This window comes from Crocodylus siamensis, chromosome 15, assembly GCF_052110815.1.
Source record: "Crocodylus siamensis isolate JL-2025a chromosome 15, ASM5211081v1, whole genome shotgun sequence".
Lineage (NCBI taxonomy): Eukaryota > Metazoa > Chordata > Crocodylia > Crocodylidae > Crocodylus > Crocodylus siamensis.
Window position 1 is genome coordinate 5,277,794 of NC_143409.1, and position 26,244 is coordinate 5,304,037.

At 44.3% G+C, this 26,244-nt stretch overlaps 1 protein-coding gene across 8 annotated transcripts in view; it reads left to right on the forward strand.

Moving 5' to 3' along the window:
* Window positions 1-26,244, forward strand: part of MEGF11 (multiple EGF like domains 11) — a 416,852-nt gene that overhangs the window by 335,863 nt on the left and 54,745 nt on the right. For all 8 annotated transcript variants that reach the window (XM_090028981.1, XM_090028982.1, XM_090028984.1 and 5 more), the window contains 4 exons: window positions 560-723; window positions 1,384-1,486; window positions 18,916-19,062; window positions 22,016-22,150. In XM_090028981.1, coding sequence (XP_089885107.1) covers window positions 560-723; window positions 1,384-1,486; window positions 18,916-19,062; window positions 22,016-22,150 — 549 coding nt within the window. The remainder of the gene's footprint in view (window positions 1-559; window positions 724-1,383; window positions 1,487-18,915; window positions 19,063-22,015; window positions 22,151-26,244) is intronic.

A 26,244-nucleotide genomic window follows, 5' to 3' on the forward strand; every position in this document is an offset into this window, starting at 1 on the left:
TAACAGCTTCTGTATATTAAAAAGCATCTCCACAAAAGTAAGCTGTTGTAAAGTATCAAGCAGTCGCACAGTGGCACATGAGTTGATGCTGTGTAGCAGCTATTCCAGAGGCCAGAGATCCTCACTAGTGTATGTTCTCACCCCACTCCGGTGCCTCAGTTCTCCTGGGTCCAGAAAGGTGTTAGACCAGTTAGAGCCGTCTCCTGTGTCTCTCCCCACCCAGCACACACACCTACAGCTCCTAGCATAGACCCTTCAGTCATACCCAGAAAGCCCACTTTAACCCAGACATCTGTAACATTATACTAGGGGCTGCACAGAACTCATCCCAGACTTGGAGAACTGTTACTGATGTGCCCTCCCCCCTGGTATCTTCCCCCTTCATGTCACCCTACAAAAATGGGTCCTTAGGCTTGCCTACAAAACATGTTAAAACCGAGCACTTTGCAATAGTTTCACAGGATTGGTGCAACGGGCTCCTCTTGCTCCACACTCTTTTTCCCAGAAGTGCCAGTTGAGAAAATGTTGCAGACAGTGATGCTTTTCCATGTCCCTTCAGGATGGCAGGGGGTCGACTGCTCCATTCCGTGTTCAAGTGGAACTTGGGGTCTTAACTGTAACCAGACGTGTTCCTGTGCCAATGGAGCAGCTTGCAACCCAGTGGATGGCTTTTGTCTTTGTTCACCTGGATGGCAGGGGGAGTACTGTGACCAGCCATGCCCTGTAAGTGTTCTTGTAATATACCTGCATTGGTTTTCACTAGCAAGCCCAGATGATGTATTTTCTTGCATACAATTTTTCCTTCAGAAACAGCTGTTGGACACTGCAGTGAGCATCATATGTGAGAAATACGGTAAGAGCAGGGTCTGCTGCTTACCAGCTGAAGCCACAAGTAAAATCTGGAGCGACCTCCAGGGAACAGAACAAGGAGCATGCTCCTACCACTCCATAGCTGCTGTTACTCAGTTACCTACTACAAGGAAAGATCTTTTTTCCTTCATTTTGCCTTTCACAAATAAGATATTTTTGAAAACTCAGTACAGTAGATTGATATTACATCAGTTCATGGAGTCGAGAAGGTAACAAGGGAAGTTTTCTGTAAATACAAGACTGAAGTGCTTATCAGTCAAGGAGATGAGTTCTGCTTTGCTCCCAGTGTACCAGAGTATCATGTAATCTACATTGTCTTAAGCCTCTGGGGTTTTTTGTTCTCAGTTTAGTTCTGTGTAGAAATGCTAGCTATTGAGTTTTTCTACTCTGATGGTAGCATGCTACTTTAAAAAGTGTGACATTGCATTAAAATGGACATGATAGATGACTGTGCACATTTTAGGACCAAAATCTGATTACTAAGAGACTTTCTTTTATTTATGTTTTTGGAAGGATGGAACATATGGTCTTAATTGCAGCGAGCGCTGTGACTGTAGCCATGCAGATGGGTGCGATCCTGTCACTGGTTATTGCTGCTGTCTTGCTGGCTGGACAGGTAAAATTACTAAGCTACTGTATGAACTGTGTGTGGTTTAAAGTTGTGTTATTGATCTAGATGTTTCCCTTCTCAGGGGAGATTTCTTGGGAAGGAGGCAGAGTTGTTATGAAATTGCTTTCTCCACGGGGAGATATTTGTCATCTTGGGCTCTTGGGACCTGCATACCTAAGGAAGCACAGAGCAAATGCACGGATCCAGAAATTAAGGTTGTCCCATCATAAGCAGGTGAAATTGCTATGGACTGTTTTCTGTCTGCATTCAAGTCTCCTGATTGCCTGGAAGCAGAGGAGGGACAGCTGCGAGGCCCTAGAGCAGGGATGGGCAAAATGCGGTCTGCAAGCTGGATGCAGCCTGCTAGATCCATTCTATCTGGCCTGCAGGGCCCCTAAAAAATTTAGAAAATTAATATTTATCTGTCCCTGGCTGCCTGTCATGCAGCCCCCGATGGCTTGCCAAAACTCAAGTAGCCCTCCACCTGAAATAATTACCCACCTCTGCCCTAGAGGTTGCTGGTCATCTTGGTGATCTGATGGGACTGAGGTCCCAACCTGTGCCAGTGAGACTCCAGTGCCAGTGGGAAATCAGCTGCCCTCCTAAGAAGTTGAAATACAAGGAAGGCTTAGAGAAAGGGGGGACCTGGAAGTAACCAGCACACTCGGGAGCCCAAAACTCTAGTACTTCATTAGTGACTTAAACCAGTGCCTCTCTTATGCTCCCATTGAGTAAAACCATCATCCCCGTGGCTTAGTCTCCAGAGAAAAAGCCAATGAAACCTCAATTACACAGTCTGAGGGTTTCATTCCTCAGTCAGCCTCCTAAATATCTGCAAGTGGAGGCCTTCAGCTTCCACTGAGCCTTTGCACTATGAGTGAATCCATATATCAAGCTGATAAACCACAATGTGCATTACTGCTGGCTGTCAGGTGTGTCATTCCTATAGGGGTTTTGGCTAAAGGTTCTTAAAGGCAACAAATATTTTAAGGAAGTACATCAAAGCACAGAAACGGGTATAATTTTAGAGGTAGCTGGAAAGAGAATTTATCATTTTATTGAACATATCTGCTGTACACCGTTCCATGTGTAGCATTCCACAGAAACATGTTTCTCATCCCCATTTGTTGTAAGCTCTGTAGTTTGGGATTAATGACAGAGGCACTTGCAGCAGGTGCTCCATACCCATCCTTACAATCGCATGCATTTCACCCATGTCCCAAAGTACCATTAATGCAGATGCAAGGCACCCCTGTGAAAGGTAAGGGTAATATCTGTAGTACTCCCTTGACTTATTTTTTCTTTTACTAGCAGTCAATGCACTCGTTACTTGGCTGTAACCTGGCATTACACAGTAAGGCCATGAATCCTGCAAGCTTGCCATGTGTGCAACTCTCATAGATTTCAAGGGTGTTAGGGCAACACTCAGATTAAAGAAGAAAATATTAGGTTAAAATTTCAGACCAGGTTGAAACTGATATCTAGACACTGGTGTTGGGCATGCTGGAAATATTGATCGACAGCCAGAGCCAACATGTATTTTGCTAATTCTGCTGCCAGTATCTTTCCGTATGGCTTAACACCAAACACTAGGATAAATTCTACTTGTATCAGTTTGAAAGTATGTAATTTAAGAAACTCTTCAGCTAGATAATTATATTTTCACGTTGATGAGTATGGCATCAGAAAAGATTAATTTTTATCATATTGTTTGAAGTTGTCATGAGCTATGCCACGATGTGCATTTCAGTGCGTTTTATAAACAAGACATGATAAATAATTCAGGATCAAATTTGTGCTTTCAGAATTTGGCACTTAATTAGGGCTGCCCTGAAAGAGATCAGAAAAGTTCAGCAACACGGAACATCTGAAGAATATACTACCCATTCACAGTGAGCAGAGGAGTTCACATGACATTTTGATCCTAATAGCTCCAAAACGTCCTCTGAAAGAGTATATTCTGTATGTTCAGTCCACAAGTGGACTCCCCGTTGAAGTCAGTGTTCTGTGCAAAGATCAAGAAGAAGGTATAACCCTTTTTCCTTCAAGTAAGTTTTCAAGTTATTACTGCTGTAAACTTGCAGAGACTGATAAGAGCACACAGAAAAAAAAATAGGGAGAGAAAACTCAAATTGAAAAGGCCCATACAGTTTGCTTATAACATCAGATAATAGTGGTCACCTAGCCTGTATTATATTATGATAGCACCCATCAAGATTCAATGATTGAGGGCATTATATAAGGTGGGGGCAGTCCCTACCCTTCAGTGTTTTCAGTTTAGATGTGGCTGGCGACCTTTAAGAGTAATCCAGCTCCAGTTGTTCCAACCTGGCTGTCACCCCAGCTTTTGCTTGCCGTGGTTTCTTGCTTCCAGGCTGTGAGGCGGGCACAGCTCCTTGGTGCCTGTCCCCATCACTGATATGTACAAAGCTCCTTGCTGCCAACTCACTGCTGAAGCTCCTCCAGCTCCACAGGCTTCATCCGGTGGCTCTGCAGACTGCATATTGCCAATTGCTGGTCTAGGTGAAGATGCAATGCAGTAGGTGGGTGTGACAGCACAGGATGGTGCTGGAAGGAGTGACAAGCAGTGACAGCTGCAATACCACTGAGCTGCACAGACCACCTTTGTGCATAAAAAAAATTAGCTCCGTTGCCAACATGCCAAAATGCTCACTTTGGACTAGACCCCCAGAGATATGAGCACAGTTTCTGTTGTCGTCTGTGGGAATTGCACACACGCAACCAAGGCAGGACTTTGACTCAAAGAAACAGAGGGTTGAGGTGATTATTGTTACTGACAACTAATCCCAAAGGCCACCTTGGCTAGAGGCACATACATGGAAGCTTTGTGGATCCATCAGAAGTTGGGCACCTATGCTTGAAAGACCAAAAAAGTTGGCAAAGGCCATTGAGATGGCACATGGCAAGAACAACCAATTCAGCAGGGCCAAAATCAACTCTCCAACATGTGTTCTTGCTCCAACATTGCATTTCAGCATATGCTTCACTTCAAACATATGGTTAGTGTGTTGAAGCCAAACAAAGGCACCTGCCAGGGGACCAGTGTACTCAGTGCCCAGCAGGAACTGCATGGAGTTTTTAAGGCTCATTAAGAGCCCCTGTTATTCTCCTATATGTTGCATACATCAGTACCAGGGGTGCACCAATAAAGATTTTCTTGGCAAATACTGATGGCTGATTATTAACAAGCCATATTGGCTGATACCAATCTGATAGTCAATTTACCGGAATGCAGGCTTCCAGTTTGGAGCAGCATCCAGCCAGTAAGCCTGCTGTGGGGAATAGGCAGGAGGGGGGATCAAGGCCCCCACAGTGAGGGAGGGAGTAGGACAAGGGCAGGGGCAGACACTGCCCAGCCAGGGTGGTGACTGTGACCCTACCAGGAGTAGGGGTGCTCAGGCAGGTGGGAACAGTGGATGGCTCCCTGCAGCTGCGTGCACCCCCAGGGGAGGCATGTGCCCCCTCCCTGCAGATTTGTTTGTGGGCCAAAGGCAGGCTGCCCACTGTGGGCTTGGGGCTTACCCTGAGTACAGCCCTGGCCCAGCCCCAGCCCCTGCCAGGAAGAGGCTGGCACAGCCCCTGGCCCCAAGCCCACAGTGGGCAGCCTGCCCTCGCCCCAAACACAAATCCCCCATTCCTCCCCCAGGGGTGTGTGCAACAGCAGGGTGCTGCCCCCGCTCCCCACCTTTCCATACATCTCTGGACAAGCTGCCCACAACTCCATCTTGCTTCTGGCCTGGTGGGGTCACATTTACCATCCTGGCTGGACAGCACCTGCCCCTCCCCCTGCCCTTGCCCTACTCCCTCTCACCGTGGGGGCCTCAATCTGCCCCCCTCCCCACCAAAAACTTACCAGCCAGATGCTACTCTCCAAGCTGCTGGGCTACATTCCAGGCCGTGTGTATGGTGGCTGTGCATATGCATGTGGCATTTATTAGTGACATTATCGGCTACAATGGCGAAAAATGCTGATTGCTGATGATATTAAATTTCCTATTATCGGTGCTGATCCGATATGCAACTGATATGTCAGCGCACCTCTAGTCAGTACCCATTGGTTTTGTACCCGCTTTGTAAATCTGCACCTGCAGCTAAGTGTGTGTGCAGATGCCTTGGACCTGCCAACAAGCTTGTCATTTGCCAGCCATCCGCCCTTGTTTGCACATTCGGGTTAAAATGAAAACCCATGAATAGGGAGCACTTGGACACTAATTGCAGTAAGTTAATTAGAAACATCACATACACTGTGTTCTCAGAGAGCGTTGAAAGTAAACAGTGGAGAATAACTGTGTGGAGGAATATTAGCTTATTTATTACACAGTACTTTGCAAACAAACAGATCAAAGAGAAGCAAGAAAGGTTCCCAGATCTCCCTATAGAAACCTCCTCTGCAGGCAAGAATTCATGGCAGGGTCTTGATGTGCTTTTAGACATCCTCAGAAATTAGAAACAAAGAACTTGGTTGTTGTGATGGCCCATTGCCAGGGGAAGCTTCTTCTGTCTGGATAGCCCCAATTTGATCCAGTGAGCCTGTTGTTTGCAACCCAGTTCATCTTCAGAAATGACCTCGGTGACCAGCAACCCATTGACAGACACAATAGGGAGGTCAACCACTGAATCAGTCATGGACTCTGACCTATACACTGTCTACTAAAGGTAGTGCCTCCAGGCTGGGAAAAAGGCACATTGATAGGACGGTGCCTGTACCGTGTCTCCAAGACCTTTCCCGATCAGACATCATACTTGCAAACAGAATTAAAGAAAGCCAGTAATCTGTGTGGCCCCACACATGAGCGCACGCGTACTCATGCTCCATTGTGCCCATTTCCTCTTTGCTCTGACTGAAGACTCTTGGAGTTAATCATGGTAGCATACATTTTGTTAACCTCTTAGATATTGCAGTGGGATTAAATAGGAAGCTGTCTCCAGTGGGTTCCTTTAAACGTTAAGGTCAGTCAAACCCTGTTTATCTGAATTGCTTTAATCTGAAATGTTCTCTTATCTGAATCTTAGTTACGTCTTTCATTTTCTCTGTCTAGCTCTGGTTTTCATAGAAAAGCCAATCACAATAGCACCTACACTCTCCCAATGTGACTGATTTAGGCAGTAGCTTCTCTGATCATCTGAAGCCTCAGTTATCCAAATAAATTTAATGTTCCAAAATGTGCAGAAAAACGGGGTTGTGCTGCAAACATAAGATGGAAACTATCCATCAGAGTGCATCCCTTGGCTAATTACGAAAGGGTCCATAATTGTTCACCTTTAATTAATCGAGGTGGAAAATCCAGTTGGGAAAATGATGGGGCTGTTAAAGAAAAGGTCCCTTTTTATTGCACTGGTGCCTCTGAACACATCAAACTTTTGTTCATGTTTCACAAGACAAAGCTGTCTCTCCCGCAGAACGAATATGAAGGCAAAATGCATATTGCTAGTCATCCATTATCTCAATCACTTTCATAAGTTGCTAGCAACATAAAACCTAATTGTGTCTTAGCATGTCCAGAAATATCATGCAGTCTTTGTGGCAGTTTCAGGTTGTAGGGATTTCCACGTTTGGTTGTGTAAGTGAGTTAATGGGGTCAGGAAACGCAGGCTGGTCACAGATAAGGTTAGCTCTGAGGAATGAGACTTCGCAGTGGAAGGAATTTGCAGGCTGCGAGTGACATCTGCACTGTCACTCAAACACAAAAACATGTTTCTTCTCTCCCGTGGACACATTAATTCAGCAAAAGTGATAAGGCTTTTCCTCAAGGGACAGCCTCTTTGAATTTTAAAGAAACAGTGTCCACTTTGACGGGGAACTCTAAGGTATTTTTAGCTTCACTCTATTTGAGGTCTTTGTGAGAAGATGAGGGGCTTTGAAGGAAAAAAGGAAGGAAGAATAACTCTCCCATCTACAACAAAAAAAGCCATTTTAAATGCATTCAGGTTATATTGCATTTTCTCTTTTTTTTTGTATTAATTGATTGCTCTCTCCAGTTGTTGGACTCTTGAGGCATCACATAATTTCAGGGCCTGATTCTGGCCTCGGTTACATTGTGGAACCGAGGTAATTCCACCGGCACAACTAGGGTGCTCCAGGTAGACCCTAGCATAATTGAGGGCAACCGCCTGCCCTCCAGCTTTAAAACCAGGGGGAAATCTGTGACGTGTTTTAAGTAACTAGAGGTTTTAAGTCAGTCGATGCAGAACTTCAACATGCTTTGCACTGTGCTATGCATACTCTCTTTTTTTCTTTTAAATCAGTCTGTTTCACACTCTCTTAGTTTGTGATACTAAGCCTAAAATATTAGAATGGAGCAATACCAAGTTCCTATTAAGCATACATTTTCTAGATGTCTAGTCCCATTATCCAAGCCATATTTTGCACTTATCATTTTTGGCAGTCTTATCCCAGATTTTTAAATTAATAATTTATTTCTGTGATTATTCTGTATCGTTACATTAGCTCTAACCAAGCAGGAAAACCAGAAATTTCAGCAGTCATTTGAAAACGTTCCGTTTTATTCTCTTTCTCTCTCTCCTCTGGCCTGTGGCTTTCAAATGTAAAAACCTACTTCATATGAAAAGGTGTGCTTGCTCTTTGGGTGCCACAAGTGCCCTTTAGTCTATAAATGTAACATAAGCCTATTGGAAATTAGCTTTAATTTTTCATTGATTTAATTTCAAGTGAGTTGATAAGATTTTAATGTCTTTCTGTGCTTAAAAATTCTCTCTTTGACGGGAACCTTTAAATATGGCTCCTGCTGATATAAGGCTAATTTTCAAAAATATGAATTATGGAGTTATATCAAAGACTTCATTGATGTCCTGCTATTAATTATGCCAGTGGCATTCCTTGACAGATATCGAGGGGGCTCCAGAGTCTCATCTGACGCAAGTTTAGATGTGTTTGTCTTAAGCCAAATTTGAACCAAATAGAAGGCGTGTTCCAGCTCCTCTCAAAGTCAGTGGGAATTTTGCCACACACTGCAATGGGTATAGCAGCAGACCCTTGAGCACATGCATTGACTTCAATGGGACTATTCATGTTCTTAAAGTTATTCAGGATAGCAGGAACAGGGATATAAGTAGGAAAAGTGTGAGTGCAATTTAGTAAACTTGTGATTTCCTTTGATTTTCATGTATTAGGGGCCAGATTCTTAGCTGCTATAAAAAGATGTCACTCCATTGGTTTCTTTATACCTGGGCTGATTTAATCTGGCAGAGCCTTGAGACCAAAAAGTGTAACTTCATGCTAGGTATGTACAGCTACATGGAAGTATGTTAAATACAGCATGGCAGGTAGGATTGGGTGAGTGTCACTGAAAATGAATTGTGAATGGAGTCAATTGAATATTAAACCACAGTGTGCTGGGCATGAAAGAAAGGAGCAAACACTGCTTACAGACTACCCGCATTTTAACATGTTTCATGAACACTCTTAGTGAAAATACTTTCAAATTAAAAATGTAAATATCTATCCTCCAACCCACCCCACGAGATAAAATTAGTCAGCACAGGTACCTGACCCAATCCTAATTGTAGCCTAAGCTCTTAGAGCCAGATCCAAAAAAGAAAAAGCGCTCAGACAAGTTAGATGGAATGTAGGAGCCTAAGTATAAGTGAGCCATCCACAAATACCCCATCTCACTGCACAGGCCAGGCCCAGACGTGCTGCCATCTTGGCTGAGCTAAATATCTCAGGCTTGTCTTGCACGTAAGCCCCTGTGCGGATGTAGGATTTTGTAAAGAGGGGTAGGGGGTGCATCATCCCATATAACAATACATATTTTTCTCCAGTTAACGAGAAACTAGAAGATTTACTCATATGCTAAGGAAGGACCCAGTGCTATATCCTTTAGCTTAAGAGCAAAGAAAAAACAAATATAACTTTATTGTAGTGTGTACTAATTTGCTATCTTATATGTCAAGTTTAAAAAACACAACCAACTAGGCAAAAATAGTCCAAGATACTGTTTTGGTAGTCCTGTAGTCATTATAGTTAAATGTACATTTCTTACTCAGATTTGTAAAATGAAACCTAGCCTTTTGGAGCATCTTGGCAATGCATCCAACAATTCAATATCAACCATTTCCACAACTGAGTTAATATTCATCTGTATTAATATTACCACACTTGAGGTAAGGTTTTTATCTAGAACGAAAAACAGTCTGCTGGGCTGTGAATTAGAATAGAGGTATTAACTAAGAGTAGCTAACAGACAGCAAAATTGCAGAAGAAAGGAGAATTTGATTAAAGGATCATCAAGACCATTAAAAAGGAGAGAGAGCTGTTGACCCCTGTGTAATAAAGAGTTTAGCAGGAATCAGGTAGATTACATGAGCCTAAAGACTCCCTCACCACTGCCTGAACAGAAATGCTGCTGCCACTCCCAGTTGGTTTTACAGTTTTGGGTGAAACAGAAATCAAAGCAGGTTGCAAATGCATCTCTGCCACATCCTGGATCTGCCCTATGCAGTAGCCTAATGGTTAGGGTACTGCCCAGGACATAGGAGATTTGGATTCGAGGCTGTCCTCAGCCTGAGTGGTTTCAGTCCCACAGCTTCTGCCTCCCAGGAAAGCACTCTAGTGACCAGAATAGAGGCTAGGATGTGGTGAGGGCGTTCTCCGCCCCTCCTGGCGGAGTGGAGCCACTTTGTGAAAAGGGTGCAGGATTCAGGGAGCTTGCAAGAGACCAAACCCGAAGGAAGTGTGAGTCTGCGGCCCTGGCTGAGTGCTCTGAATTTACTGTGTGAAGGCCGAGAGATGGCTCCACCACAGTTCTCCGACTGTGTTTGAGAAGTGAGCGAGGTATCCAGGCGGGAATGACTGAGTGCAAGAGGGGGCCTCATTCTGCAGCTCCCAGCCTCAGGCAGGCACCTGGCTCAGGGTGGCAGGTTGGTGCCTGAGTCCAGGAGATCTGTAGGATTACACACACAGCCCTGCCTGTTGTGCTCCTCTAGGCTGCCATATGCGTCCTCCTACTGAGCCTGCTGGCTGTTGCGGACCCCGTTCCAAGGTGCCTAACTCTCCTTATTCACTGCACAGGAGAAAGAGGCGCCTGACTCAGATTTGGGAATTCTGCTCCCAAAAACAGGCACCCGAGAGTTAGGTGTGAAAACACTCAAGTGTCACCTTGCCTAAGCCCCTTGTGGGTCTGGCCCTTGCTAGCTACCTTGGAGTGATTTGCGAGTGTTTCATCTATTAAAAAGACTGGATAGCAGTCAAACTCTCCACCTATAAAAAAGTGCCCCCTTTGCCAGCTGGTGGACAACTTGTTCTTTCCCAGCCCTTGGCACCTCCTGACCTGAAACCACATCAAGAGTGTGCAACAAGGTAGGAAGGAAGGTGCCTGAATGGATTAAAGAGAATTAGGTTGCACTTGACTCCTCCCAGCAACACCTCACTCACAACCAGTCCCTCCTCCTGGTGACCACAGCCTCCTTCCTTCCTGACATGTGATACCAAAAAAGTGGCTCCCACCTGGAAAACAGCAATCCTGACAGCAGACAGCATTTTGGACTGTCCAGTTGCCTGGGGGTTAAAGCTACTGTCTGAGCGAAGAAACCTTTGAAGTTCTCATTGCAAAAATTCCCTGCCTTACATGCTTCATATCAGAATTGTTCTATAGATAATTAAAAATGGGGCCCGGATTAGTACTCCATGGAGGTGCATTAGGCTGTAAATGTATTACATTCAGAATAACACTTACATTAATGGGTGCATAAATTCCCCATGCATCGATGAGAGAAAAGACAATTTAGAGTCTTTTACTGGCTGCCCGAGCAAGGCTTGTACTTCATTATTCAGGGTCAGATTATGGAGCTTTCACTCAGGCTGATTAGCTGCTACTCACCGGAGTAGCCTCATTGAAATCCCCAGGACTTCCCAGGTGAGTAAATATTCACCAGCATAAGTAAGGGCTCCAGAATGTGTTCCTTAAAGTGGTTTCATGGCTAGAAGAGCACTTTGAAGGCTACAGTGAATGTGACTGCCATTACCGCAGGAAAAAAACATTCATTACATAAAAACAAAAATAGCTTCTTTGCAGATTGGTTGAGCAGCCATCAGTTGCTTGCCTCCTTCTGCTTTCTGTGTGAGCCACAGACAGAAGACTTTCCTGATTTCACCGCCTCCCAGAATCTGAACCATCATGAACTTTGCTCTGGTATTTCTGACTGGTTCTGAGTCGACTACCTGAGGCAAGTCTAGAAACAGGAATTAATGTGAAGAAGGGAAAGCATCAAGGATTCCCTATGAAATCCTGCTCATGTGCTGTCGTAATCCCTTCTGAACAGCAGATCCAGAGCTAATCTGACATAGTTCTTGTGTTCTTATTGAATTTTCCTTTACCCGATACAAATTGAAGGAGCAACTTATTTAATACGTAGCAAAGGGTGGTTATCTGATCCCTAGTAAAAAATAGATTTAAACAGGTGTAATATCTCAAACAAGAATAAAAGAACACTAAGAGAACAGGGAAAGGGAAAAAAGGAAGAGGGAAGGGAGGGTAAAGTATTAGGAAGATGATTATCTTAAACAAATGGTTCAGTTACTTCATTCCTGAAAAAATAGCCTTCCCAGATGTTGATAAACCCTTTTTCCATTATTCCAATTGCATCTTCTTAGGAGTTATTGTATGCTAACGAGCGACATTGTGTGTTGCCCCTTCCCCCTAAAGTCAACAGGCTGGCAAAGACTGTAACCCAGCCATTGCAGACCTTCATGCCCTGACGCTGCGGATCAAATTTGAGCACTTTGCTTAGGCTCCTAGTTCTGTGTTTGGGTGGTCTGCCTGGCACTGCAGCACTCAAGGCCTCTTCCAAAGCCTGTTAAAGCCTTCTGTTGAACTTCAGTGGGCTCCATAGCATCTAGGCTCTGGGACACATATTTGAGAACTGGTGAGGCCCCACCTACAGTGCTGAATCCAGTTTCAGAGCTACACTTCCAGAAAGCTGTAGGCAAGAGCCACAAAAATATAAGAAATCAAGAAAATACAGCACCTGAGATGTGGTTGGAAGAACAGGGATTATTTAGTCTGGAGAAGAGAAAACTGAGGGGGAATTTGATAACAGACTTCAACTACCGACAGGTTCTTATGATGAGGATAGTGGTTTTCCTCAGGGGACAGATCAGGAAGTAATGGGGCTTATATGGTCACATGTGGGGTTTAAGATGGATGTAAGCCATCTCCATCCTTGTTAGTTTTGAAGCACAGGTTGGATAGACATCTGTTATGAATCCTGCCAGCCCTTCCCCCAGGATCCCGCACTGTGGAACAAGGGGGACAGATGGCAGCTTGCTAAGGGGTAGTGGCGTGAGCGTCCTCCCTCTGCCTGCTAGAAACAGAAGCAGTTACCTTTTGCTGAGGAGCACCCTGCCACTACATGCAGCTCCCTCATCAGCAGTGCGGTTCCAGACCATTTCCAAGACAAGCCAGTACCTGCCACATCCTGCCTGGTATTCCATAAAGCCTGTACATGTCTGAAATAGTCTTTCAGCCTCTGGTCATTGGGAAATCATTTTCAAATGACCTGTTGTTGAAGTCATTGTGTGTCTGTTGTGGTGGTCTTGTGGTTTCAAGGTGTGTCCCCAGGTAGACAAACTGTCATAGGTGACTTGTAGGGGGCCTGGGGGGGGCACATGCCCCCTCCTCCCCCCTGTGATTGGATGCTGCCAGCAGCTTCTGTGGGTGGCTCACTGCTTGCCAGCCCTGCGCTGCTGCCACCAGCTTCTACAGGTGGTCACCACCCCCCAAACCCCACGCCGCCAACACTGCCGACTTCTGTCAATGCTGCCACCTACAAATCGTGTCCCCCCAGTTTCAGGAGGCACCAGCCACCCATGCAAACTGTTGTTTTGTTACTGTGGGAGGGAAAAGTTATTAGGCACCCCAAATCCAAGTCATGCATGAAGCTCCAAACTTCAGGCTTCCACAGTATTGCCCACATAAATCTGATGCCTATTTATGCATAAAAAGCAGTTCTTTCCAAAGCTATTCAAATGCCAGAGATAAGAGATTATTATGACTTCATGTCATATTGAGAGACAGGTGGAGGAGAGCAAAATGTTTGTGTTGGATCCAAAATGTCTATTGAAATCACTCCTGTCATTGCTAATTTATGTTGCATCTGTCTTTAGATTGTGATTATTGAAAAAAAAGATGAAGCTCTCATTCAGAGAAATAATTACAGTTGTACATCGATAGATACATAGTTAAAGTACATAGGGGAAAAGCTACATCCTATAATTTATCAAATTCCTACATCCCTGAAAAATAATTAGACTGTGTGCAGCTCATGGACCCTGTTACAGAGACTAATGTCAAGGGGATAGATTGGTCAGAAAATAGGCCACTGGCTCTCATTTATTCTGTCTATTTTTTCTCTCCTATTGTGTTTGGAGTAATAGTATCAAATTGTCTGGAGACAAGGCAGAAAAACAACAGCAGGCTTTATTAAGAGCCAGAGATCTAATCACGGAGCACGAGTGAAACTGCAGGAGCGGACCGGAGAGAAAAAGGGAATTCCATTTCTCTCCAGCTCTCAAGGAATTTCGTCTACTGATATCCTTCAGCAGGATATACCCACAAGCGATATGAACCGGTGACAAACTCCTGTTGCCTCCTAGGAGGACACGACATTATGGCTAACAACCGAAGCATTATACAGCCTAACTCTTTCACAGATGCCATAGACACGAGGTCCCCATCTGCCTCTTTTCTCCCTCTTTCTTGCTCCATATTCCTCATGGTCATTTATATAATATTTTTATGACCTGGCTTCTAATACTGAAGGCAAACAGCCATAATTTCAGTGGCTGTAAATCAGTGTTGCTGCACTGAAGTCAGATTTACAACAGCTGAAAAACTGCAGCCATAAAAGGACTCCCCTTTCTTCTTCACTAACTACCCCAGCCCCCAAAATGAGACATGGTCCTTGGACTGATGTCATACCATAGTCCTCTGGGGGATCAGACAAATTTGCTTCCCATTGGCAATTAACTCTACCCAGACCTCCCTTTCCCTCTCCCTCCATCTGACCTGCTTCTCTTGCACGGTGTGCTGCTTTTCTTTCTCATGAATGTAACTTCCACGCTCCCAAGGGGGGGATCCCATGTCAGACAAAGTGTCGACACTAGAGGGTTTTCTGGAACAGAGTTAATGTTGTGGTTAAATGGAGATCTAGGCTTGAATACACCAGTTGCAGAGTGAGCTCTTCAATCCCACTGGCCTGCTCAGTAATTATTCTCCCATCTCATTTGTTTAGGGGCTTTTATCCAAGGTTGAGCCAAGCACCAGCAAGGACCAAATGGCCAGTTGTTTTCCCACTCAGAACGAAGGTGCCCTGACAGCACACTTGAGGGAAGACTCCTCGACCCAAAGCTGCCCTGGGGTAGGGCAGGGGCTGCCTCTTGGGAGTTCCCCCATCCTTGCCTTTTTAGACTAAGGATAAACTGACCCCAAATACAATTCATAAATGTTTATACAGCATTTCACACACTGGGTTCAGTTTCTGCAGGATCTGCTTATGGGGTATAAACACCTCTTGCAGTATGTATGTGGTGAAATAGCCACTGTCACACCACACCCCCAGACACGCAGGAGGACACCTCAAAGGCCAGCAATGGAAACAGTGCAGATCCCATTGCCTATATACCACAGCACCTCACAGTGAAGAGGGATTGGCACCAAGACTTCGGTTTGTAGCTTGGATTAAGGGCCATCAGGGATTACAGCTCTCTCCCTAGTCTGCAGTTTCTGTCTGTGGTTTTGCCCTTGTACAACAGATGACTAGCTTTATGCAAGTTCCCTGAATTCCTTTTATAATCCCACCCCCTCCCCCCAAAAAAATCTTGTTGGAGAAGCTTCTGGCAACAAGAGCCTCATGAGACAAGATCATTTCCCAGCATGGAGGCAAGGGGGTATGCACACATGGAACTGCTTCTTCCAGCTTTGAGGATGTACTCTTCTGGTAGTTGTCTTCCTAATTTGTACATAAGGCATATAAAATGAGGGATTTGTTCGTAAATCATGAACCTTTGGTTGCAACTTGAGATTATGCTGAAATATGTAAACTTCAGCATTTTCTATATTTCTGGGAATTACATATTGAACACTAATTGCTTATCAAAAATGTTCATCAGCAAGTTTTTAAGTAAAGATTAAAGTTTTGCGTCAAGGAAGCTTAATGCTCCACTAGCTCTGATTGTAAAGTATCTGGGAGTGATACACTCACCCTTGCTATACTGTCAAATGGGGGAATTGTAAATTAAGGTGCTTCTTCAGGAAAATATAGATGCCCAGATGCAACTTAAACTGCTTGTTTTTATTTGCAAAGCAGCATGGCCACTGGCATCCAAAAGAACAACTTTCCTAAGGATTCATTTGGAAATAATATAAAGCCTGTTCTGCAAAAATGGATCCTTCAGTCATCTTCTGAATATTAATAAATAAAATAAGAGCTGTAAGGGATGGAAGTGTCTCATAGAAGGTTTTCTTTCTTTTCCCCTTTACATTTTGTTAGAACAATTGGCCTCACAATGACTCATTGCTTTAGTTAGAAAAGGGAAGACATCCCTCATTATTCATTACTTAGGGAGAGGTTTTGCTACTGCAGAGAACAGCCATGCATTCTAATTCAGCTACCTTTCAAAGGAGAGGAGCCAATGTCATCATTTCCCAAACTTTGGAAAAAGAAGCAAGAAAGAATGCTGCTTGTCTCCATTTCTAAATAGTCCATCTGCAATAAAAAATTTGCATTTTAAATACAGCAATTGGGAGGAAAAGACACCCATTCTTCTAAATGTATATCTAAGTTTAATTTCTGGAGCCTGAATGGGGCACTTAAAAGTATAAATGTGCCCATGTATGTACCTATAATAGGCCTGCTTTTTTATTCTAGTATTTCTTAATGCTTATCCTACATTATATACCAGCACTCACATTCATAGAATATGTAACCTAAATGTGCCAAAGGCTTCTTCTATTTCAGTAGTGATTTTTTATTATTTGTGTCTCAGGTAATTTTGCTTACATCAACTCTTCCTTGGGGTTTTTTTTGTTTGTTTTTTGAGTCCTTTTTGTTTGGCTTTGTGTGCTTAAATATTAAGGGGGTAAGTTTTATTATATTTGTATTGTATTTTAATTTGTTTTTTATTAAGTTGTACAGCTGTGGCTCTTTGTAAATAAAGCTATGATTGTGTATTACTAGAAATCCCATTTCAAACTACTTTTTGCCAGCCTTGGTTAAGATTTCCTAGGAAGGGTCACCATAATTGTGTGATTAATCTTCAGAAAAAGGAAATTTCAGCTCTGCAGTATTTTTAGTCTATTAACTTCAGAGATTTATAAAACTGCCTTGAAACTGCACTGTAAGTGTGTTTATAATGACTTTTAGCTGATTTAATAATCCTCAAAGTTTGGTAACTGTACAGATTGCAGCTTCACAAATACAGTACATTACCTGTAGCATCCAGATGAAGTTATCAGAGGTGTAGGAAATTACTTGGGATTGTATTTATCCTTCGTAGTGCATTAATCCAACCTCTGGCTGAGGCTGGATCTTTCAGAATCCTTGTCTGCATTTATCCCATTATGCAGCGGGAACATGTGCATGGATGATAAAGAACCTCTTCATGTTGAAAGCGTGGCTAGGGCACGTGTATGCCATCAAATCTGGGTGAAGCAGTTGTAAGGCACCTGGTGAGGTAACGTTGTTAGGAAAATTTTCAAGGCACCGTCTGTATTTTTTTTGTGTTATCAGTTTCTACAGTGTGCCAAAGCTAATGCCACTTCCTGCTGCTGCCAGCTTTTTATGTTTCCTGTAGTTCCCAGTCCTACAAACCTTTACTCCTCTGAGAAGCCCTTAATCATGTGAGGAGCTCTGCTGAACTCAGCTGTGGGTCCTAACTTACTCACAGAAGGAAGAGCTTCTCTGGCGGGTAACAGTTTGTAGGCTCAAATCCCACAGTTGATACAGGTGTCTAGAGACACCAGGCTGGTATTTAAAAGTCACCAATTAAAACAGCGCAAGACAGCGATGCTTTGAAGTTGGGCAGCAGAGCTTTTCTGCACTTCCGAAGCTTTGATTTTCATCATAATAAATGTCAAACAATTGCTTTGGGAACACGGGGACTGAAGTTGCCGCTCTTGGTCTCCTCTTGTTAACCTGCAAAATGGAGAAGTTGCACCCATGCGTTGCTGCTTGCAGTATTGGGGCCTGAAGGCATTAATGCGCAGACACTGTGCTGGAAGGTCACCGTGTGATGACCCAGACCTAGGTGACACGACGGGGTTGAGACAGAAAGTGGACAGCGTCCCCCCCGGAGAACTAAAACACAGACATTAAGACTTGGAGAAGGAAAGACTTTTCTACAGAGCTCTGATTCAGGCATTTTCCTTCTCCCATTTCACAGCGAGGGGCTGAGAAGCAGAATTGAACTGGCTGCTCAGTTCCAGCCCTGTGTTCTCTGATCTTTTTTTAAAAGACACTTGCTGCCCTTTGTTCCCAGTGACAATGCTTAGGGGTCAGTCCTATGTGGTACTGCGTTCTGCAGGGGAGATGCAATGCGGAAGAGGACCCAGGATGTTATAGAGTGGGATGCAGGAGCAGTGGCCAGCACTGCAGGGGTGGCTGCAGCCCAGCTCCCAGCCTCCTGCCTTCTCTTCTCTCTGGTTGGGAACTTTAAATCCTGAAGAAAGTCAGCATTTCCCACCTCCCTTCCCCTCCCTGCTCAGCGGCACAACCTCTCCCTTTCCCTCTCCAGGCCCTCCCCATTCTGCACCCCACCCCAATTGCAGTACCCATGCTGTCCCTGCTGACCCAGGGGTGAGGGGAGCTGCTGTCCTGCTCCAGCCGGGCTATGCAGGGCTGGGCGCAGCCCAGGATGGCAGCAGTGGGCAGGTGGATTTCCCTTCCCTGTGCCTGCATCCACACTGTCAGGGAACACCCAGGCTGGTGGGACCTGCCTGCGAGGCTGCCACCATCACCAGTCCACCGAGTCCAGCCCCTGTGCAGCCCAGCTGGAGTGGGCCAGGAGCCCCCAGGACAACTCAGACAGTGGTAGTGGTGGCAAGGGATCGGGGAAGGGGAGGGGACTTGTCTCTGCACATAGACAAGGGAGTAGGTAATGCTTACCTTCATTGGGACTTTAAAAAGTCCCACGCTGCTGCTCCTGCCATGTGATCTGAGGGGGTGCAGACACACCACTGCACCCCCTTGGCCCTACACACCCCGCAGGATTCAGCCCTTGTGCATACTGTGCTGTCCATGCATGAAGCAGTTGTTATGAGCAGAGAAGATGTTTCCTGGCCAGGCTGTCTGGTTTGTTCCATAATGTGCCCCAACTCTGCAGTGCACTCACACACCCGTGTGATGCCCGAATAGAACAGGCTGTGTTGAAACCTATTCCATGTATTTATGTTCTTCAGGCATCCGCTGTGATAACATGTGCACCCAGGGCCACTGGGGGCCAAATTGCTCCATCTCTTGCAACTGTGAGAACGGAGGATCCTGCTCACCAGAGGATGGGACCTGTGACTGTGCTCCAGGATACAGAGGACCGATGTGCCAGAGAAGTAAGACTTACTGTCCTGATAAAAGCAAGTATTTACTTGGGGCTTCATGCAGCACAACAGAGGCACAGGTCTCTGAGCTGCACAAGCCAACGGCAGGCTCGTGGTCTCAGGGGAGAGAGTAGCTCAGGAAACGCTCCTTTGTCAGTCAACCAAGGAATCCTGAAAGAAAGCAATCTCCATAGTGTGCTCCTGCCGCAGCCTTCCTGCTACTCCAGGTCCATTCGCCTCTTGGGGACTGCCCAACATAGAAGAGTTATTGCAGCTTTTTAATTCGGTCCCTGGAGGACAGGTGTATTGTGAGAATACCAAATGCTGCACTGTAAATGGTTCTGGAGAATAAGGAAGGAAGACAGAGCAACACGTCCTGGTTTAACAAGCAGTTCAGATAGCAGACACAAGCACCGTCCTGAGCCAGTGATCATCCTCAGGACCTCCATTCTCACAGAGGAGTGTCCAGTCAGGCCTCCACCCCTGGGAGGGGCATTTATTGCTGCAAAGCAGGAGAAGCATCACTGTTAATCAACCTCAGAAAGGTTTGGGGCAAAAAGAAAGTAAAAGCACTGTGAGGGTAACTGCAGGAGGTGTGTCTGCTGGGATTCAGGGACAGGGCACAGGTTGCATGCACAATTCAAAAGTGGGAGTGATGCTGTTTTCTTTTGCTTGAGTTTCAAACAAGGTCCAGGCATAAAACATAACAGCCAGTGAAAGCGGAGGTCAGAGTTCATCCACCATGTAGATACAGGCAAGAGTCATCTGCGACCCCTTACGCAGTGAAGAGTGGCTGTGCGCCAGCTCACAGGGTCAAGGGCTGATAGCAGGCTCATGCAGAAGTCTTGCTCCTAGAAGGGGAAGCAGAGGAGCCTTGATGCCCACCTGGGATTGTTGCAGTAATGGTGATCTCCATCCCCGTATTAAAATGCACTAAGGAAATAAAACCTTCTCATTCACTTTCCCTGGAAAACTGCTTCTCCTTCCTCTCCTTAATCCTCAGGACCTTTTCATGCTCATTTCAAGACCTTCTGCAGCTTTCTGCGTATCCATACACAAAATGGATTCACCTTGATTAATTTTCCTTCTTGTGGCATCATGTGGACCCCTCTAAGCCATGCTGGAGTCCCAGTTCACCCAGACACACATACACACACACACACACACTTAAAAGGCTGAGTGTGAATTAGAGTCTAAGTGTGAATTAGAGACAGCACCCCCCAAGTAGCACCTGGAACTGGGTAGAAATGTTTGTATAATATTCTGACCTCAGTCTATAAGCTGAACTCTAATGTCAGCCTGAAGCTTATGTGACCTGTATGGCAGCACTGGAGAGGTCTCTCATGGTGTGCTACAGTGTGCACACACACACATGCACGCACACCCCCCCCTTCTGATTTTCTAGGTTTCACTTGACACTTACACACACTCGTCTCCAAAATATAATTTGTAGCTGACACATTTTATTTAAAGTCATTATAGTGATGACCTCTAGCACTGCTATACTTAATGGCCTATAAGCATTTCCATTATAAACCCCAATTTCCAGGTGCTTCAGCATATCTATTGAGCTGTAAAACTTCTTTGCAAGGCTGAAACATGGCACTCAAAGCAGTCAGGAGCTAGAGAAGAAATTGTTTTATAAATCTGAAGCCCTGTAAGCGCTAAAACGTAGGGAAGTTAATCGTTTCTGGCCTTCCTGAGCTGAAAAAGAGCTTAGTTTTATCAGCTGAAGACGTGTAGGCCACAAGGGGCAAATCTTGTCCCCAGCATACAGCTCCCATAAGCTGGTTTTGCCCTGAGGAGATCCATTGAGTATTCGTGGCAGGAGGAAAGCTTCCCCAAGCCTGAAACTGCAGAGATGCCCTGCAGCTTGTTCTGCAATAGCCCCCACGGCTGCCGAAATCCTTTTCTGTGATGATGTAGCCAGAGGATGTACCTCACATCCACTTGACTGTTCCCCAGGCTCTGGAGGCACGGATTCTGGAAGTGTAAAGCTTTGCTAGGCCACGTGGGTTTGGACTCCCCAGGCGGGTTCTCGGGAAACTGAGCACTAGGAATGGAGGCAAGCATGGTACCTTTTGACTCAGCCGCTTTCCTTCCTCTGTGTTACCTGAGTTACTTCACTGGCACAAGTGTGTCACCACTGCTAGCCTTGCAGAACTGTCTGGGCAAGTGAGCTGGATTGTTTCATGGTGAGTGCATCACCAACACAACCATCAGCTGAGTGCTAGCTGCAGTGTCTGGGGCAGTGTAAGAGCCCAGCTCTCACTGTGAGTCTACAGGGCTGGCAGAGAAATTCTCATCCAGCTAAAAACAAGAGTAAATTAGACATGGCAACTCTTGAGTCAGCTTCACATAATAGGGAGTCACAGGAGGATGGAGGGAAACGCATGAAGTCATTTCCACTGTCTCTTTTCTTACTGAGCTTTAGCCATGCATTGCACCTGCCTGTGGCAATGAATCTGGTCAGTGGAGTTTCCCAACTACATTCACTTAGGAACAAGGGCAGTGTTAAGAAGAGATGCTGAGCCCTTATTCTCTGACTTCTGGCTTTTATTCATGGTGGACAAACCCTGCGGTATTTTCAGTCTACATTAATCCTGCAATTGCCTGGGTAATGTCCACAGGAGCCTTGTGGGATTACCCAGTGCACATCTGGCAGTCTTGCATGTGGTTACCATAATTACCCTTTTAGACACTGAGCCATGGACAGCTGCCACTGCTACAACTGCATGTACAAAGTAGCTGCCCAGTCTAGTTTTTGTAGAAATCAGGCACTTAGTATGGCTGTATGATCTTAAGTGCTGGAGGTGATTCCAGATGTGTTGTATATGACTGTTTTTAGAAACAGCATGGGGTCCTTTGCTATTGACAAATGCACAGACCAAGAGCATCTGTAATCCTGATTACCATGACAAGTCGTCTGAGCACCACTGACTAATGATCTTTACTTTTTCTCTAGTTTGTTCACCTGGCTTTTATGGGCATCACTGCAGTCAAGCCTGCCCTCAGTGTGTGCACAGCAGCGGGCCATGTCACCATGTGACAGGACATTGTGATTGCTTGCCTGGGTTTTTTGGTCCACTCTGCAACCAAGGTACTGACCCCCAAAATACCAGCTAGTTCTTTAAGTTTTATGTGCATATGATCTGCAGTAGGAATGCTTATTGACTGATTGCAAGTTTTCTGCTTTGTATTTTTTTTTTAGTTTCAGCAGTTTAGTTCAGGAGGAACAATATTTCACTTCACAGGCAAAATGCAAATAGATACTTAGTCATCTTTTTGTAAATACGTTGTACTCCAACATGCATAAATAAAACAGTTCTGCAGCTCTGTATTTAAGTGCATATAAAATGTAACGCGTGCTGTAAATATATCAGCTATTCAGTGCTTTCATTTTTCCTTCTGTTAATCTAGTGTGTCCTAAATGTGCAGTGGCACTTTCATGGGTTCCTTTTAAGCATGCGGGGCACACACGTCCGGTAATATAATGACCTGCATTTTCAAAGGCGGCCACTTCAACCCGAATGAATAGCTAAGTAATGCACACCAGCCTCATTTGCAATGAATAGGACCTTGCCCTATGAAAAGTTCCATTGCAATCAGGCCTGGACTGCTAGGGGGGTACAGAAAATTTGGCACTCAAGCAGCTAAATAAAATTGGCTTGATTTTTCAGAGGTGTGGAGCAACCCCAGCTCACACTAAAATCTACCTCTGGCTCCCCAGTGCCTTTGAAAATTGGATCTCTCTTAGTTAGCTGCTGAACTTAGACACCCATGTCTTAAATGTTGGGCTCAGCTTCTCAGTGACATCCTAAGCCACCTGTGAAATCATGACAGTATTATGCAGAACCTGATTTATTGCCTGCTGCTATGAGTATTTTCTACATATAGATTTAATAGAGATTACTCTTAATGGCCGCTGCCCTGGATAAGTCACAGGCCTTGTAAAAAATTGAACTGACACTTTCTAATGACCTGCTTTTCAATGTGTTACAAATTATAGACAGGAAGTATGCAAAATCATTAAATGTAGATTAAATATAACCATATGTTTTCTTTTCCCTATGCTCTCTACTCCACTAAGCAGTATACCAATTAATGTATTAGAATGAGCATGTTTCAGCGAATTTGTCCATCTTATGTGAAAAGTTAGCCAGATTTCAAAATGCAGAGCTGGGCTAATTATCCTGTTAAGAAAGCTCTATTTTATTTTTGCTCAGCTGTTGAGTACTTCTGGTTTTACTTTGAAATGTTGATCTATTCAGCAGAATCACTTTAAAATATTCATGTCCTAATTAAAATCAATTTGTGTTGCCATTTGTCTTAGCCAGTTAGCATGTATTTTTTTTTGAGAAAGAAGAATGCTAATTAATGTTTTGCCTTAGAAGAAGGTAAAACAAACAATGCACTTTGTTCTGCCACTTGTCTCGTATTGACCCTGTTTTAGCAATAGGAGCATTTTTCCATTGCTAGCATGCTCCCAGGGTACGCTCTGCAACATCAGAAGTTCCATGCATTGGGACTAGTTTATCTCAGAATTCAAAGCAGCAAACAACTAAGCAGCTGTTTTTTATAAATATCTTTCACAATCAGGTAGCAAATTGGGTTGATAATATGTTATGGCTGCCAGAACACACCTGACATCCCAGCGGGACTCACTGAGTCCCACTTCAGAGCTTTTAGAACTAATTAACATCACAATCAGAGTTGTACAATCAAAGCCTCACTCATATAGAAAGTATTATTAGTCTTCATTTTATAGAGAGATTTCAAACATGTCTTGAAGTTTTTAAGAAGTGCTAGTGCTTGGTGCTCACAGCTTTAAAGGCAAGTCATCATGTTAGAGCACAACCAGGTTGCTAAAACTAATGAGAACAACCATCTCTGCCGAATAGTTCTTCTAATCTTCCTGTGTTAACATCCCCTAGTACATCATACCATTTCTCCAAGCTGGAGGAAAGACAACAGGTGATCACACAGTAGAAATCCCCCATTAGCTTCCATCCCTTTTAGCTGAAAGCATTGCCTCTGCCTTTGTCAGGATCTGGATTAGGATCACAAACCCATCCACAGACATTATCACTGTGTATTGCAGAGTAAATCCGAGATGTATTTTAAGTTAGACTTCTGAGAACAATTTTTTTTGTAAGCAAATCCTGTTTTCATGTAAGTGTTGCTATCTATTTCCATCTTAAAGATGCAGTGAAAATATTGCATTTAAGCACCCTGAATAGGAAGCATTAGGATTGAATAATGACACAGTGTATGCAAGAACGCAGGTTGACAGATCATTTTAGTTTTTGTTCTTTCTCTGGTTCTTCCTTCTTTTTTTTTTTCTTTTGTGCTCTCTTTAGTTTTATCTCTTTTCAGTTAGAGCACTATTCTGTTTAGTGCATAATTTGAAAGTCAACTTTATCCACTCCTGGAGATAAGTCTGTAGCTAGACTGTATGCTATTGTCCTCTTTGCATTCTTAGGTTTCCGTCAGAGTAAGAGTAGAAGATGGCATATTGTATAAAAGCAAATGAATCACAGCTCAGGATTTCAATCTGCGACTGATTCACATTCGGAATAGATTGAGGTCATCTGCAGTGAATTCATATGAGAAAGTGAGAACAGTCGAAATGGCAAAAGAGTTGAATAATTCAGAGAAGTGCCTTAATCACTTTTTTGACATCACTATTATTTACAAGGGTACAAGTCCAGTTCCATCTGTTACATTCCTCACGGAGACGGACTGTGTGTTTTATCTTGTTTTGAAGAGACATCTGTTTTTGTCAAGGAGCAGAGCCAATAAGAGCCCAGCAATTCAACAATTCATCCATTGTGGAGAATAATACAATTACTGAGTATTACCGAGCAGAGCTTTCCATCAATTTTAATGTTAAAGATTTCCTATAATTTGGTGGGAGGTTGAAGATACACCTATCTATTACCTTTATGCCAGTGTGCCTATATTGTTATGAGATTTCCCCAGAGAACATTCAGACATAGCCTTTTACACCATCACGGGGCAGGGCTCAAGAATAGTTTTGTTTGTTTTAAATTGCACAGTATCTGTTTTAGAAAAGCACATGCAGGCATATATACTTCTGTTACAACCCATTGATAGACATGGTTGTTATTTTTTGGTTTTAGTGCAATGGTAGCACTCAGTTATTCCAGTGATGGAGTCACTGGAGATGGATGAATCAGTAGGTGGGTGCTGATTGAGATGAGCTTAATTTTCAGCAGCAAGGCATGTCCTTCATCATAGCAGTTGTCTTTCTCTAGGGCTAGGCTTATATGATGCAAATATTTGGGCTCAAAGAGTCGCCATCTCTTTTCATTATGCACCTAGGGCCTGATTCTGCAGATTCCTGGGAGCTTTCCCCCACCCCCTGTTGAACTGAGTCACTAAGGGGAGATTTTCAAATGTGTCTAAAAGATTTCGGAGCATGGCTCACAACATCCCTGTCCATATCACCACGTGGGATCAGATCTCTGAGCAGAATTTGCTGTTGCTATCACATAGTTACTACTGATATCATGTTGAGGTTTGCAGGGTCTAATGTAACATTATCGCCACATCAGACTTATATACCCTGGAAAGAACTTTAGGTTTTTTCATGTGTCTGAATTAGCTTTGTGGCCAGGATCTGGGTAAAGGAGGATAGCATATTCTAGACAAGATGCTTGCAAGCTGTCATGGCCACAGTACGAGATGCTGGCATTCTGAGGGATAATGACAGTGCGTATTACCCTTTTACCTTAACATAAATGACAAGGTATAAAAAAGTCGTCATAGGCCTCATTTGGGTACAATATCCCATTCTTGGGCTTGTTAAGCAGACAAGCACAGAAAATTGATGGACCAGTGTAACAGGGAGTCAGAGGTTCCCGTTACTTTTTGGTAGAGGCAGCAGCAGGGATGCCCCTAGAATAGAGAGTGGGGGGACTGCATATTACGGACTAGCTGCAGAGGAGAAGGCAGCCAGGGACTCATAGGCTGCTAGTGCCTATTGCAGGGCTAGCTGCCCAGCAGTAATATGGTAGGGCAGAGCCCTGCTTGAGCAGTAAGGACATTGCTAAGGCAGTAAGTGTAGCAGCCATAAGCTGCCCTGGGGGCTAGCTGTCAGGCACAAAAGGGAAACCCCTGTGGGTGGCTGGGGAGCCACCTAACCGGAAGGGGCAGGGCTTAGGAGGCACA